This window comes from Salmo salar, chromosome 01 (genome assembly GCF_965601325.2).
Source record: "Salmo salar chromosome 01, fSalSal1, whole genome shotgun sequence".
Lineage (NCBI taxonomy): Eukaryota > Metazoa > Chordata > Actinopteri > Salmoniformes > Salmonidae > Salmo > Salmo salar.
The window spans coordinates 73,922,306-73,937,279 of NC_138291.1; the positions used below are offsets into that span (position 1 = coordinate 73,922,306).

A 14,974-nucleotide genomic window follows, 5' to 3' on the forward strand; every position below is an offset into this window, starting at 1 on the left:
CGTGCATTGTGCAGCCACACTCCCCTTCTTCTTGGACTGTGCCACCCCCATTCCCTCCGCTATGGATCAGTTTGCTAAAATGGGCGCGAATAAGACAGGTGTCTCGTGTGCCAAAAAAAAAGTATATATATATATTTGCTACTGCTCAACAAAAGAAGTCTTGGTCGACCAACAGCCTAACGACCAAACAATTGACCAGTCAAATAATTGTGGTCAGCCCTACGCTCCACACACACACACACTCCCGCAGACACACACACACACACAGCTTTGTTTTCGTGAAATTTGAGGAGTTTTTGAAGTGCAAACATGTTTGACCATTAAAAATCATATTTTCCCTAACTCTAAACCTAACCCTAACCCTTAACCTAAACTTAACTTTTACCCCAAAACCGTAAACCTAACCCTTAAGCTTAAAATAACATTTGAGCAAATTCAGGAACCTGAAAAAAGTCCTGACTTTTCTAAAACGTTATTGTTTTCCTACCTTTTCAGGACATTCGGGTGAATTGTTAGGACATTGGGGTCCTGATAATGTAGGAAAACAAGTACTCGCGCACGCCACCACGCACGCACGCACGCACGCACGCACGCACGCACCACCACGCCCCCCCCCCCCCCCCACACACACACACACACACACCACACACACACACAAGCACTCTCTGTCAGCACTGCTAGAATTATCCAGGACAGATTGGCTTTTACACCACTGCAAGTTTTAAGCACCTTTGTCTGAGGCAAACAAAAAATACCTAAACCTAAAAAGACAAATTTAAAACTCTTCTTTGCCCTTATGTTTTTTATTCAATCTTTGATCCTTTGTTGTGCCTTGGATTTCAATTTCAATGTTTAATATATTCTGGCACACTAGGTAAGATACAAGGTCAATGTCAATACTGTAGAGCCAGGTCACTTACCTCTCACACACAAACTAAACAAATACACAAAACTACACCACTGCACAAACCATAAATACAAATAACACATTCACACTACAAAAGCATACACTAATGTGCTCAGCAGTCATCAAAACAGTGTTTACAGTGGAAATCAAACAAGACATCCAATACTGTTTTTCACTAATCTTGTTTTTCACTGTTAAAGCGTCTTCCACAGACTTCTCAGACAACTTCAAAAGGTGCTGTGTTCTCTACTGGGTGCAGACTGTCTCAACTTCTGTCTGTCTGTAGCTTTAATCTCTCCCAATATCAGACGCTCTCTCTTTTCCGTCCTCTTCAAAGACGGTGTGAAATATAAATACATTTTATGCCACAGGCTCAAACACCTTTAAATATATATTTCTTAATAGTTTAGGTGTGACATTTAGTCATGGACTAAGTCATACGTCTCTGTCGCTATGCTGATAGGGAGCTCATTGACTTCCTGTATACCAAAATAAAACGTTTTATCCCCCTCTCTCTCTCATACCTCTCTTTCTACCTATTTCTCTCTCTTTTCTCTGTCTCTCTCTTTCTGTCTACCTCTCTCCCTCTTTCAATCTTTCTCTCTCTACCTACTTGTCTCTCTCTCTCTCTCTGTCTTTCTCTCCGTCTTCCTGTCTCCAGTGTACGGCTGGTTTTCAGTATCAGTCCCAGTTGTCATATTAACAGTAGTGATGACTCAGGACACACTCTCACATCCAGACTCAGTCCATATACCCTGTCACTCTGCATCACACAGCAGCACCCCGCCCAGCCCACACACACTGCAGGCAAACCTGGTATGTCTGCAGTCCACGCTGCCCCCAAGGTCGCTCCCACACACACACACACACACCACACACACACACCACACACACCACACACACACACACACACACACACCACACACACACACACACACACACACACACACACACACACACACACCATCATCAATGAGGAGAGGGCCTAGCTCTATCTATTGCCTGAATAGCAAATTAGAAAATTAAAATCAATATGAAATTTCTTAGATATCCCCAGCACTGTTTATGGCAGACTAATCCCATTTAGGTGAGGCACAAACCCCCTAATAAGGTATTTTCCGCCCTTTTTCATATCACAATGAACTTTTACCAGTTGAATGTAGACACAAACATAATACTTTTTTGATTTACAACTTTTCTAAAATATTGTATTTAATATTGTATTTAAATATGCAACATGTTGCGATATCTCATTAAATATGTGCATATTTGCATAAACCGCAAATCTGTTTTTCTGGACACTGTTAAGACACTCCAGGACTTACAGAGCGATTGTGTATAAATCATTTTTCATCTTTCTATCTGTGAAATACTAAAGACACGTACATAAAATGAATTTGAAAACATATCCACAATTCCCTCAATACAAGTCTGGAGAATATATCTAAAGATATGCACACAAAATTTGATTTTGTGAATGTAGATGCTTCTGAAGAGTTCTTCTGATGACTTGATGTGTGGGAAGGGTCTAACTTTCAGTGAATGGCAGTTAAAGAGAAATGCAATGAATTTTGCCTACCAATCGCCAAATGCCTATATATACCCAATCACAATCTCTTCAAAATAAGTTACCACATATAGTCAATTTTGTAACATTGTCTATAAAATGGGCTTTTAAATTATGCATGATTAAATGTAGTGAGCTTTGAAAGGATGGATTTATGTCCATTTGAATGTGGTTAGAATGCATGACATTTCTATGACGGTAGCATGATAAACTGAGAAGAAAGAAGAAACCCACACACTGCTCTTGATAGTATCACTGCTCTTTAATAAGCTTTAGGTATCGGCCTCACGGCCTTCGTCAGAGCTTTTTGGTAGCACGATAAACCAAAAAATATATACATTTACATCAAATGTTGAAATAACTAATATTAAGGGACCAAAATACCCCAAAATAGATGTAAAAAAAAATCCTTTTAGACTTTGGTGCTTCGTCTTAAAGGAAAAATACACCCAAAACCACTAATTCCTATGATTTACGGTGTTAAAGAACACTAGCATCAGCATCCAGCACTCAGATAGGCTATCAGGGTAGGCCTACTGTATGCTACCTAATTGGGATGAATTGGATAGGCCTACAAATAAAAACAGATTATCAATGGAGCCTATTTGACAAACAGCATCTAATTTAAATGGAGGCTACATTAAATTACACATGTGCATTGAAGCGCAAAAGGTAAAAAGGCGTGTTTTCTCCACATAGAATTACATTAGCATATAGAGCGCAATAGTAATGGGGTCTTTTTGTAGGCCTATGGGGAAATGAATGTTTATCTTTTTGGGGTTTTTTGGATAAATGCTGGACATAAGGTCTGTGTAACACACAGGGTTAGGAAATCTTAGATGTTTTATTCTACAAGATAATCTTCATCGGCTAACGTCACTTTTTATGAATTTTGAAGCATTTATTTAATCGTAACAAGCACATACAGTAAAGGCTTCATTCATATATATATATATTTTTAAAGATTTGTCACATGCTTCGTAAACAACAGGGGGTCAAAGCAGGTAGTCCGGGTAGCTATTTGGTTAACTATTCAGCTGCCTTGTGGCTTGGTAGTAGAAGGTTTTCAGGGTCCGGTTGGTTCTAGACTTGGAACCAGACTTGGTGCATCGGTACCTTGGTGCATTGGTACCTTGGTGCATCGGTACCACTTGCCGGTAGCAGAGAGAACCATCTATGACTTGGGTGGCTGGAGTCTTTGACAATCTTTAGGACCTTCTTCTGACACCGCCTGGTATAGAGGTCCTGGATGGCAGGGAGCTCGGTCCCAGTGCTATATTGGGTCATACGTCTTACACTCTGTAGTGCCTTGCAGTCGGATGCCAAGCAGTTGCCATTCCAAGTGGTAATACAGTCATTCAAGATGCTCTCAATGGTGCAGATGCAGAACTTTTTGAGGATCTGTGGGCCCATGCCAAATCTTTTTAGCCTCTTGAGGGGGGGAAGAGGCATTGTCGTGCCTTCTTCATGACTGTGTTGGTGTGTGTGGACCAAGTTAATTCATTAGTAATGTGGAGACCGACGAACTTTAAGCTTTCGACTCACTCCACTACAGCACTGTCGATGTGGATGGGGACGTCCTCGGCCCTCCATCTCCTGTAGTCCACGATCAGCTCCTTTGTCTTGCTCACGTTGAGGGAGAGGTTGTTTTTCTGGCACCACACTGCCACACCACTGATCTCCTTCCTATAGGATGTCTCATTGTCATCTGTGATCAGGCTTACCATCGTCGTGTTGTCAGCAAACGTAATGATGGTGTTGCAGTCGTGCGCGGCCACTCAGTCATGGGTGAATAGAGAGTATAGGAGGGGACAAAGCGCGCACCCCTGAAGGGCCCCCCTGTTGAGGGTCAGCATGGGGGATGTGTTGTTGCCTACCCTCAGCACCTGAAGGCTGCCCATCAGGAAGTCCAGGATGCAGTTGCAGAGGGAGGTGTTCAGTCATAGGGTCCTGGGCTTAGTGATGAGCTTGGAGGGCACTATGGTGTTGAACGCTCAACTGTAGTCAATGAACAACATTCTCACATAGATGTTCCTCTTTTCCATGTGGGACAAGGCAGTGTGGAGTGCAATAGAGATTGTGTCATCTGTGCATCTGTTGGGGCACCAATGTGAATTGAAGTGGATCCAGGGTGTCTGGGATGATGGTGTTGATGTGAGCCATGACCAGCCTTTCAAAGTATTTCATGGCTACAGATGTGAATGCTTTGGGGCGATATACATTTAGACAGGTTACCTTGGCGTTCTTGGGTACAGTGACTATGGTGGTCTGCTTGGAACATGTAGCTATTACAGACTGGGTCAGGGAGAGGTTGAAAATGTCAGTGATGTCACTTGCCAGCTGGTCCGCGCATGCTCTGAATACGCGTCCTGGCAATCTGTCTGAATATTAACCTGTTTAAAGGTCTTACATCAGCTACGGAGAGCAAGATCACACAGTTGTCCAGAACAGCTGGTGCTCTCATGCATGGTTCAGTGTTGTTTGCCTCGAAGCAATCATAGAAGGCATTTAACAGGTCTGGTAGACTCTCGTCACTGGGAAGCTCGCATCTAGGTTTCCCCTTTGTAATCCATGATAGTTTTCATGCCCTGCCACATCCGATGAGTGTCAGAGCCAGCGTAACAGGATTCGATCTTAGTCCTGTATTTATGTTTGCCTATTTTGATGGCTCATTGGAGGTCATAGTGGGATTTTTATAGGCGCCCGAATTAGTGTCCCACTCCTTGAAAACAGCAGCTCTAGGCTTTAGCTCAGTGCGGATGTTGCCTGTATTCCATGGCTTCTGGTTTGGATATGTACAGTACGTATGGTCACTGTGGGGATGATGTTATAGATACATTTATTAATGAAGCCGGTGACTGATGTGGTAAACGCCTCAATTTTATCAGATGAATCCCAGAACATATTCCAGTCTGTGCAAGCAAAACAGTCCTGTAGCTTTGCATCCATCTTCATCGGACCACTTCCAGGTTTGAGTTTTTGCTTGTAAGCAGGAATCAGGAGGATAGAGTTATGGTCAGATTTGCCAAAGGGAGGGTGAGGGAGAGCTTTGTATATGTTTCTGTGTGTGGAGTAAAGGTGAATAAGAGTTTTGTCGCCTCTAGTTGCACAGGTGACATGATGGTACAAATTTGGTAAAACGGTTTTCAGTTTTCCTGCATTAAAATCACCGGCCACGAGAAGCGCCGCCTCTTGATGTGCATTTTCTTGTTTGCTTATGGCCCAAAAGATCTTGTTGAGTGTGGTCTTAGTGCGAGCATCAGTTTGTGGTGGTAAATAAACAGCTACGAAAAATATAGATGAAAACTCTCTTTGTAAATAAAATGGTCTGTAGTTTATTATGAGGTACTCTAACTCAAGCAAGCAAAAACTCTACACTTCCTTAACATTAGAAATCGTGCACCAGCTGTTGTGAACAAAGAGACACACCCCTCCCCCTTTGTCTTACCCAAGGCTGCAGTCTTGTCTAGACGTCCGTGGACTGTGGTGTGAAATTTGTTTTTGCTCTTCCATTTTTTTATTTTTATTATTTATTTTTATTTCACCTTTATTTAACCAGGTAGGCCAGTTGAGAACAAGTTCTCATTTACAACTGCGACCTGGCCAAGATAAAGCAAAGCAGTGCGACAAAAACAACAACACAGAGTTACACATGTGATAAACAATGTATAAACATTAGTTTAGTTCCCAATCATTTAGTTCCCAACTAATGTTTAGTACCCAAACATTAGTTGGGAGTAGGGCTGACCACATTTAGTCGACTGGTCGATTGTTTGGTCGACAGGCTGTTGATCGACCAAGATGTTTTTAGTTGAGCAGTGGCAAATATATATAAAAGATATGGCACGCGAGACGGCTGTCTGATTCACGCCTGTCTGAGTGGACTAATCCATTGTGGAGGCCTGTCTCAGTGGACTAGTCCATTGTGGAGGCCTGTCTGAGTGGACTAATCCATTGTGGAGGCCTGTCTCAGTGGACTAATCCATTGTGGAGGCCTGTCTGAGTGGACTAATCCATTGTGGAGGCCTGTCTGAGTGGACTAATCCATTGTGGAGGCCTGTCTCAGTGGACTAATCCATTGTGGAGGCCTGTCTGAGTGGACTAGTCCATTGTGGAGGCCTGTCTGAGTGGACTAATCCATTGTGGAGGCCTGTCTCAGTGGACTAATCCATTGTGGAGGCCTGTCTCAGTGGACTAATCCATTGTGGAGGCCTGTCTCAGTGGACTAGTCCATTGTGGAGGCCTGTCTCAGTGGACTAATCCATTGTGGAGGCCTGTCTCAGTGGACTAATCCATTGTGGAGGCCTGTCTCAGTGGACTAGTCCATTGTGGAGGCCTGTCTCAGTGGACTAATCCATTGTGGAGGCCTGTCTCAGTGGACTAATCCATTGTGGAGGCCTGTCTCAGTGGACTAATCCATTGTGGAGGTCTGTCTGAGTGGACTAATCCATTGTGGAGGCCTGTCTCAGTGGACTAGTCCATTGTGGAGGCCTGTCTCAGTGGACTAATCCATTGAGGAGGCCTGTCTCAGTGGACTAATCCATTGTGGAGGTCTGTCTGAGTGGACTAATCCATTGTGGAGGCCTGTCTGAGTGGACTAATCCATTGTGGAGGCCGTGGGGATGGCACACCAGTATCACCAGTAGTACATTTACTGTTAATTCCCACACTTTATAATCTACAATGTTTGTTTGGTTACAGTCATTTCTGTTAATGCATTCAATCTATTATTATTACAGTCTTACCTTTGTCATTGCAGGAGTGGACACGTTGTTTGTAGAGCGATCAACCAAGGCTACACTTGTGAGGAAAAAGTGTTGGTTTATTTCATTCCATTTATGAGTTGTCAATGTATTCATTGTGTTTTGTTTGGAGCACTCCTGTCCATCTTGAGTCAGGACACGCACCTGATTACACATAGAACTAGGCCTAGGCTACCTGGCCTGCTCACAAATGTAGGCCTATAAATGTGCCCATTTGGGGATCTGATACTATTTCTGATTGTCTTAACTTACCACCACTGTGGAGCTTTTCAAAGTAATTAGTTCTTCACCTCAAACAGCAAGTAAACAAAGTCTGTTTTTACATCCATTGAGAATGACAATAGTTCCTCAACATAGCCTATTTGAAACATCTTTCCAGCTCTCTCTCTCCCTTTTGATAACCACTCAGCATGAAAGGGGGAAAAAATGTCATGCTCTGATCCGTTGGAAACGTTATAAAATAGGCCTACTTGATTACTTCTTATCCCTTGCCCAACATAGCCTACAGTAGTGTCTGTCTGTACGGAACTCACTGGTCTAGGAAACTCTGAAGGCCCAGAATATTTCATACAATGTTGCAAGTTTGCTAGCAGAAGTTTCAGGCCTGACCAAGTTAAAACAATAGTTGATCATGTTTCAAGTTCCTTGCAGACAGGCCATGTGTAGCCAATGTGATATATTTTTATCAGGATATTTGCCCTGTGGGCTGCAATGTTTTTATTTGGCTATTTTTAGGCTATTTTTACATATTGGCAATATAAGTTACTTTTAGATGTGTAATTTAGATTTTGATTAACCACATGACGTTGATTTTGAGATATGAAGACTTCATTATATATTAAATTAAACTGTTCCACGAAAATGTGCATACGAAAATCATAACTGGCATGCAAAGCAGACCAGTAGAAATGGTACGATAACTTAGCACTCTAAATGGAAAAGGTTGCTGACCACTGGTGTAGCCTAATACCGGCAACTTTAGGAGCATGACGAGGTCAGCAGCAGCGGGAGGAGTACGGACCGAAACACGTTTTTTTAATTGATCTCTGACACCCTCTTTAGTAATTTGTGTATCTTCATTTTTAATCGCAGTGCTTAAAGCATCTGACAAGCTAAGGTAGACTAAATATAGTTGATTTTATTCAAACGTAGGGTGTGTCTATATATGGAAAAATACACGTTTTAAAATGTCGACCAATCTATTGGTTGAAAGTACAGGCAACCCTAGTCGGGAGAGAGTACAGATAAGGGGCATGCTCCACAGCCGGTCGTGACATCAGGCAGCTGAATCTGTCTTGCTGGTGGTGGATTCGCAGCTTTTCTTTGGTGATAAGGGGAAAAGCCGATCAACGGACTAAAGATCTGCACCGCCTGAGCTAGCAAAGACCAAAACAATGCATAGCTAATCTAGATAATGCGTTCAATGCCTCCTCATGCCGGGACCGTTCTTATGATAATCTGCTGAGAAGATGTAGCGGAGATAGGCCTATGCACACAAAGCAGGGAGCTGGTTTCTCTTCCTGCATTCCTGTCTGGTTTTGATCTCAAAGCAAGGCACATACTGGGCTGCATTATGCACCCCGCAGAGGTTGAGATGAGCTAAATCAGATCTAAAACATGAGTGAAAATCAGGATGCTCATTTTCACTGGACAATTCAGAAGATTATGGTTTACAATCCAAATACTCAGCTCCCCTTTACGCACTATTATAAGTTTATAGACTATTTACTGTAGCTCAGTTGGTAGAGCATGGTGTTTGCAACGCCAGGGTTGTGGGTTCGATTCCCACGGGGGGCCAGCACAGAAAAAAAATGTATGAAATTGTATGAAATGTATGCATTCACTACTGTAAGTGGCTCTGGATAAGAGTGTCTGTTAAATGACTAAAATGTAAAAAATGTCAATGTAAATAATAGTCAACTATTCAAGTCCTGGTAAAGTCAGAGTTGCAGAGCATGAGCAGGCCTTCACATAATTGAATTCCAGACGTTAGACATCAGAAGTGGAGATGTTGCCATTCGCGTAGCCTATCCAACCGAGCGACCCATGGATCACCATCAATAATGCACTGTCTAATGGTGACAGGTGTACAAGACTAGACTCTGACAGTGTAGCACAGTCTACAGACTTAGCCTATGTAAGCCGTGCAAATCACCTTCACTGAAGAGATGTCATGTCACTATGCACTTTTACAAAAAGCAGGAGGTAGAGGACATTTCCAAACACACTGGGGTTAATGAATAGCTCATGATCATGATATTAGGCTAAGGATATGACCGATATTACCTAACTTCACGAATGTCAGTCAATATTCATGTTACGGTTACAATAGTAGGCATACTACTACTGTAGTCTATATAGGGTTCAGTATGTTTGTTGCAACTGAGATCATTTTATATTATACTGTATGTAAATCCAAGGCACTACATTTAGTATGATATGTTACGTTTAATATGGTATGTACAGTTGAAGTCGGAAGTTTAGATACTGACCATAGTAAGATGTGATTTTCTATGGTAGAGTAGGTCAGGGGGTGTTTTGTGTTTTTCTATGTTTTCTATTTCTATGTTTAAGTTCTAGTTGTTCTATTTCTATGTTGTTGTTTTTTGGGTTGAGCTCCAATTGGAGGCAGCTGGTCCTCGTTGCCTCTAATTGGAGATCATATTTAAGTAGGGGTTTTTCTTCCTGGGTTTTGTGGGTGATTATATTTTGAGTAGTGTTTGTTTCTCTCTGCGTCACGGTTTGTTGTTTTGTCATTTCAGTTATTTATGTATTGCAAAGTTTCACGGATTAAATAAAATGTGGAACTACAACCACGCTGCACTTTGGTCTGCTCCTTTAGACAACCGTGACACATACACTTAGGTTGGAGTCATTAAAACTCGTTTTTCAACCAATCCACAAATTTCTTGTTCACAATCTATAGTTTTCGCAAGTTGGTTAGGACATCTACTTTGTGCATGACACAAGTAATTTTTCCAACAATTGTTTACAGACAGATTATTTCACTTATAATTCACTGTATCACAATTCCAGTGGGTCAGAAGTTTACATACACTAAGTTGACTGTGCCTTTAAACAGCTTTGAAAATTCCAGATAATGACGTCATGGCTTTAGAAGCTTCTGATAGGCTAATTGACATAATTTGAGTCAATTGGAGGTGTACCTGTGGATGTATTTCAAGGCCTACCTTCAAACTCAGTGCCTCTTTGCGTGACGTCATGGGAAAATCAAAAGAAATCAGCCAAGACCTCAGAAAAAAAAATGTAGACCTCCACAAGTCTGGTTCATCCTTGGGAGCAATTTCAAAATGCCTGAAGGTACCACATTCATCTGAACAAACAATAGTACACAAGTATAAACACCATGGGACCACGCAGCCATCATACCGCTAAGGAAGGAGTCGCGTTCTGTCTCCTAGAGATGAATGGACTTTGGTGCGAAAAGTGCAAATCAATCCCAAAATAGCAAACGACCTTGTGAAGATGCTGGAGGAAACGGGTACCAAAGTATCTGTATCCACAGTAAAACAAGTCCTATATCGACATAACCTGAAAGGCTGCTCAGCAAGGAAGAAGCCATTGCTCCAAAACCGCCATAAAATATCCAGACTACGGTTTGCAACTGCACATGGGGACAAAGATCATACTTTTTGGAGAAATGTCCTCTGGTCTGATGAAAGAAAAATAGAACTGTTTGGCCATAATGACCATCGTTATGTTTGGAGGAAAAAGGGGGAAGCTTGCAAGCCGAAGAACACCATCCCAACCGTGAAACACAGGGGTGGCAGCATCATGTTGTGGGGGTACTTTGCTGCAGGAGAAACTGGGGCACTTCACAAAATAGATGGCATCATGAGGCAGGAAAATTATTTGGATATATTGAAGCAACATCTCAAGACATCAGTCAGGAAGTTAAAGCTTGGTCGCAAATGGGTCTTCCAAATGGACAATGACCCCAAGCATTCTTCCAAAGTTGTGGCAAAATGGCTTAAGGACAACAAAGTCAAGGTATTGGAGTGGCCATCACAAAGCCCTGACCTCAATCCTATAGAAAAGTTCTGGGCAGAAGTGAAAAAGTGTGTGCGAGCAAGGAGGCCTACAAACCTGACTCAGTTACACCAGCTCTGTCAGGAGGAATGGGCCAAATTTCACCCAACTTATTGTGGGAAGCTTGTGGAAGGCTACCCGAAACGTTTGACCCAAGTTAACCAATTTAAAGGCAATGCTACCGAATACTAATTGAGTGTATGTACATTTCTGACCCACTGGGAATGTGATGAAAGAAATGAAAGCTGAAATAAATAATTCTCTCTACTATTATTCTGACATTTCACATTCTTAAAATAAAGTGGTGATCCTAACTGACCTAAAACAGGGAATTTTTACTATGATAAAATGTCAGGGTTTGTGAAAAACTGAGTTTAAATGTATTTGGCTAAGGTGTATGTAAACTTCAGACTTCAACTGTATTCATTTGTGGCTGTCCATCATCCATTTCTTTTGGTATGTTACGAATTACAATTCCTATTATATTATTACAAATAAGTAAGTAGTTGAAAAGTTGCTAATTTGCCTTTGGATTGCTAGATGTTCGTGTTATACGCCCACCCATCCACCCTGACCAAATCTGTTTTATGTAACCATACCAAATGTAATTTCAGTGTCCCAGATTTACATGTACTATGTTACGTCTAGTCTATGAGACCAGGCTGGTTAAAACTCTGCAAAGCACTTTTCTTTTTTTATGCAGTTTGATGTTATGCATAAATTGTCCAATAAATCAGTTATAATCCATGTCATGTGGATCATATTGCAATCCCGTTTTACTTCAACACGTGTGCATCTTTTCTTAACAAGATTTACACCTTGTCAGAGCAGAAAATAACTGTAGTCTGCCAACGCATTGTATGATTTTTAGCTGGACAGTACCCTTCAATCTTTCATGTAGGGCTTCAGACTGTCAACTGATATATTGATTGCAAAGGACTGACAGATTATCAATCGCAGAGGAACCCAATGAATTAATAAACTATATATAGGCTAGGCTACTATTCCAGTAGCAACATTGTGATCATTGCCAGTTATTCCCAGTAATATTGCGAAACGTTGTAACAGATCAGATTCAGATGTTATATTATAATAAGGTCGCGCTTCCCTTACCCGTCTTTCAGGTCCGTATTTCGTTGCGGTCCACCGGGGCCTTTTCTCGGCTCCTACATTCTCCACATCTCCGAGCAGCCCTGCAGACTCCGAGTCCGAATCCTCTCCCTCCTCCAGCTCCTCGCCCTCCTCCACCTCAGTGGTCTTCAGTCGCTTCGGCGCCCTCCCATACTCCCCTTCCTCGTATTCTTCAATAAGCGACATGCCTCTTCAGATGGACAGATTGAATCCTTCTTGGACACAAAGCGTGAAGACGGACTAGTCGTTCGTCGAAAAGTTCCTCTCGTTCTTTTTTTCTAATTGTCTCTGGCGTTGTGTGCATCAAGAAAACCTGTATGTCATTCTGTAACGCGCCCTCCTTCGCGATTCTGTACCAGAGTGGCCCCGAGAAGGTGTGTGTGGAGAACCCACCTAGCACGTTCCTCATTGGACAGTCTGTGCTTGCTAATTAGGAATACAGATACTGATTGGTCAGTCTTAGTCTTTCAACGGAGAAAGCAAGCGCTCTCCAGTCTCCACATTCTGCAGCAAAGTACGCAGAGATTATTGCCCCTGCTCGATCTGTCATATCAGTGCTTCTGCTGCAACAGAAACAATGTTTAAATTCGTAAAGTGCAACATTCTTACCGATTGGTATCAGTTTTTAGCCAACAATAACCACTGAAATATATATATAGCAGTTCTAGTTTTCCATTGGCACTTTTCTGAATAGCTGAAGTGTATTCAAACTTGAGTAAAAGAAAGGATTGAGTGGCAAACGTGTGACCTTGCACGATTTTCATTTATGCAAATATTCGTAATCAAAATGGGTATTTGCACTCCAACATTTCCATGCAAATAGGCGGTATGGTCACTACAGCGTCTCAGTCATTATTGCTACTCATGCACTGCACTATTAACTATTAACAAAGTGTTAAAATATTGTTGTAAATAAATACCATTGTGCTGTTTATCCTAGGTGTCAATAGATGTCCTCAAATCACAAACAGCTGAGGTCCAATAACCACCACAAATAGATTGTTGATGTGAAATCTCTCTGAAACTCTCAATGCACACATAATAATAACGATTTTATCTTGTTTGATTCAATAGGCTACAGCCTCTATTATGAGTCAGACTCTTTTGGCAGCGTGCATTTGACCCTCAAGCTCAGAGCACTGCTGTGACATGCCTCTCTCACACTGTTTAAAAAGAAGGTTGGAGTAGGAAATGGTAATGGGGCCTCCTCTCACTGTCTCTGGTGTTTGTACAATTGTGCTGTTTATCCTAGGGTCTCTGTGGGTTTCCTTCACTTCTTGTCTCATCCACTGCCGTCTGACACTCACTGTTATAACCACACCTCATTCACACCATCGTCCTTGATATTAGATGCTGTGTAGGCTACCAGAGGGAATATCCGTTAGAGTGTGTTGCATTAGTCAAACTGATCATGATGAACATCCTGAACATACTCAGATTGTCATGTTGTTTGAAACCCTTTGAGTCCCACTGGGGTACTGGACAGGGGGTCTGAGGGTAGTGCCCTCAACCTGTTGGTTAGCTGTTGCAGGTATATTCAGGAAGGAATCCGTCTTGTTACACACCCACACACTTTCCACACCCTCCTTTACCCACACACTCTGTTAAGACAGAAAAAAACAGTTTTCATAGATCTGATAAACCATTCAATGGGCATTTGGCAGGAATTTCTTGTTGGAGACTGAGATTGTGTAAGGACAGTACCCATATATAGTAACAGGTGGGTGGAGTGAGTGATACACGAGCATGGATTAAAGCTATACTCAGTCAACCCCCCCCACACCAAAGTAAGCCTTTCACACTTGACTGCCTTTGTTTAGAGCTGAGATATCAAAACGTGTGTGAGACATGCTAGTCACACTTGTTGAGATCTACGTGGGAAGAGGTAAGACACATGAGGAAAAAGAAAAAGCATCTGAGCATGTACGTTTTATAACAGGTATCGTTATTCAAGGATCTTGAGATATCTTCAGATATGCACATCTCAGGTTGACATGAAGGCATATAATCTATGCGAAAGTTCAAGTTAATATTAGGATTCAGCCCTAATGTTTAAGTCATCCAACTGAGGAACTGCAACTGGATGAAAAAACATCTAGCACACACACTGAAGAGGAAGTGAAGAAATAGATGTCTTCACCATGTGTATCTGCGGTATCTGTATGTGTGGTATCTGTTTCTGTGTGTGTGTATTGTGGCACATTGTGATAAAACAAAGTTCACAACTCAAACTGAATTCTTCTGCTGCTCTATGTTCTCTACATTCTTCAGTCTGAAACTGCCATCACTGAAGTCGTTTGTGGTGACGTCACAATTAGGGGTGTTGTACAACACAGTCATCAGCGATTGGATAATCTAACCAATCAGAGTATCAAAGCCAATGACGAATTTTCAAAACGCCACTTTACCCATTTGTGTTCTGGCTCTGGCCCAACACATTGGTTTATGGGACCAATCAGAATGGTTAGAATGTGTTTGCGTTCTAGAAATCATTGAGTAGGTACTCAGATCCAGACTCATTGTGGAGAAAAAACGAACGACTGTGGGCATGGCTTA

At 42.0% G+C, this 14,974-nt stretch overlaps 1 protein-coding gene across 2 annotated transcripts in view; it reads right to left on the reverse strand.

Moving 5' to 3' along the window:
• The window catches only part of hnrll (Heterogeneous nuclear ribonucleoprotein L-like), a 59,333-nt gene extending 46,542 nt beyond the window's left edge, over positions 1-12,791 (reverse strand). The window contains exon 1 of one of the 2 annotated variants that reach the window (XM_082960050.1): positions 12,401-12,791. In XM_082960050.1, coding sequence (XP_082816176.1) covers positions 12,401-12,604 — 204 coding nt within the window. In that variant the 5' untranslated portion in view covers positions 12,605-12,791. The remainder of the gene's footprint in view (positions 1-12,400) is intronic. The other variant, NM_001140019.1, reaches the window with a different exon arrangement.
• Between the last annotated feature and the right edge of the window lie 2,183 nt (positions 12,792-14,974).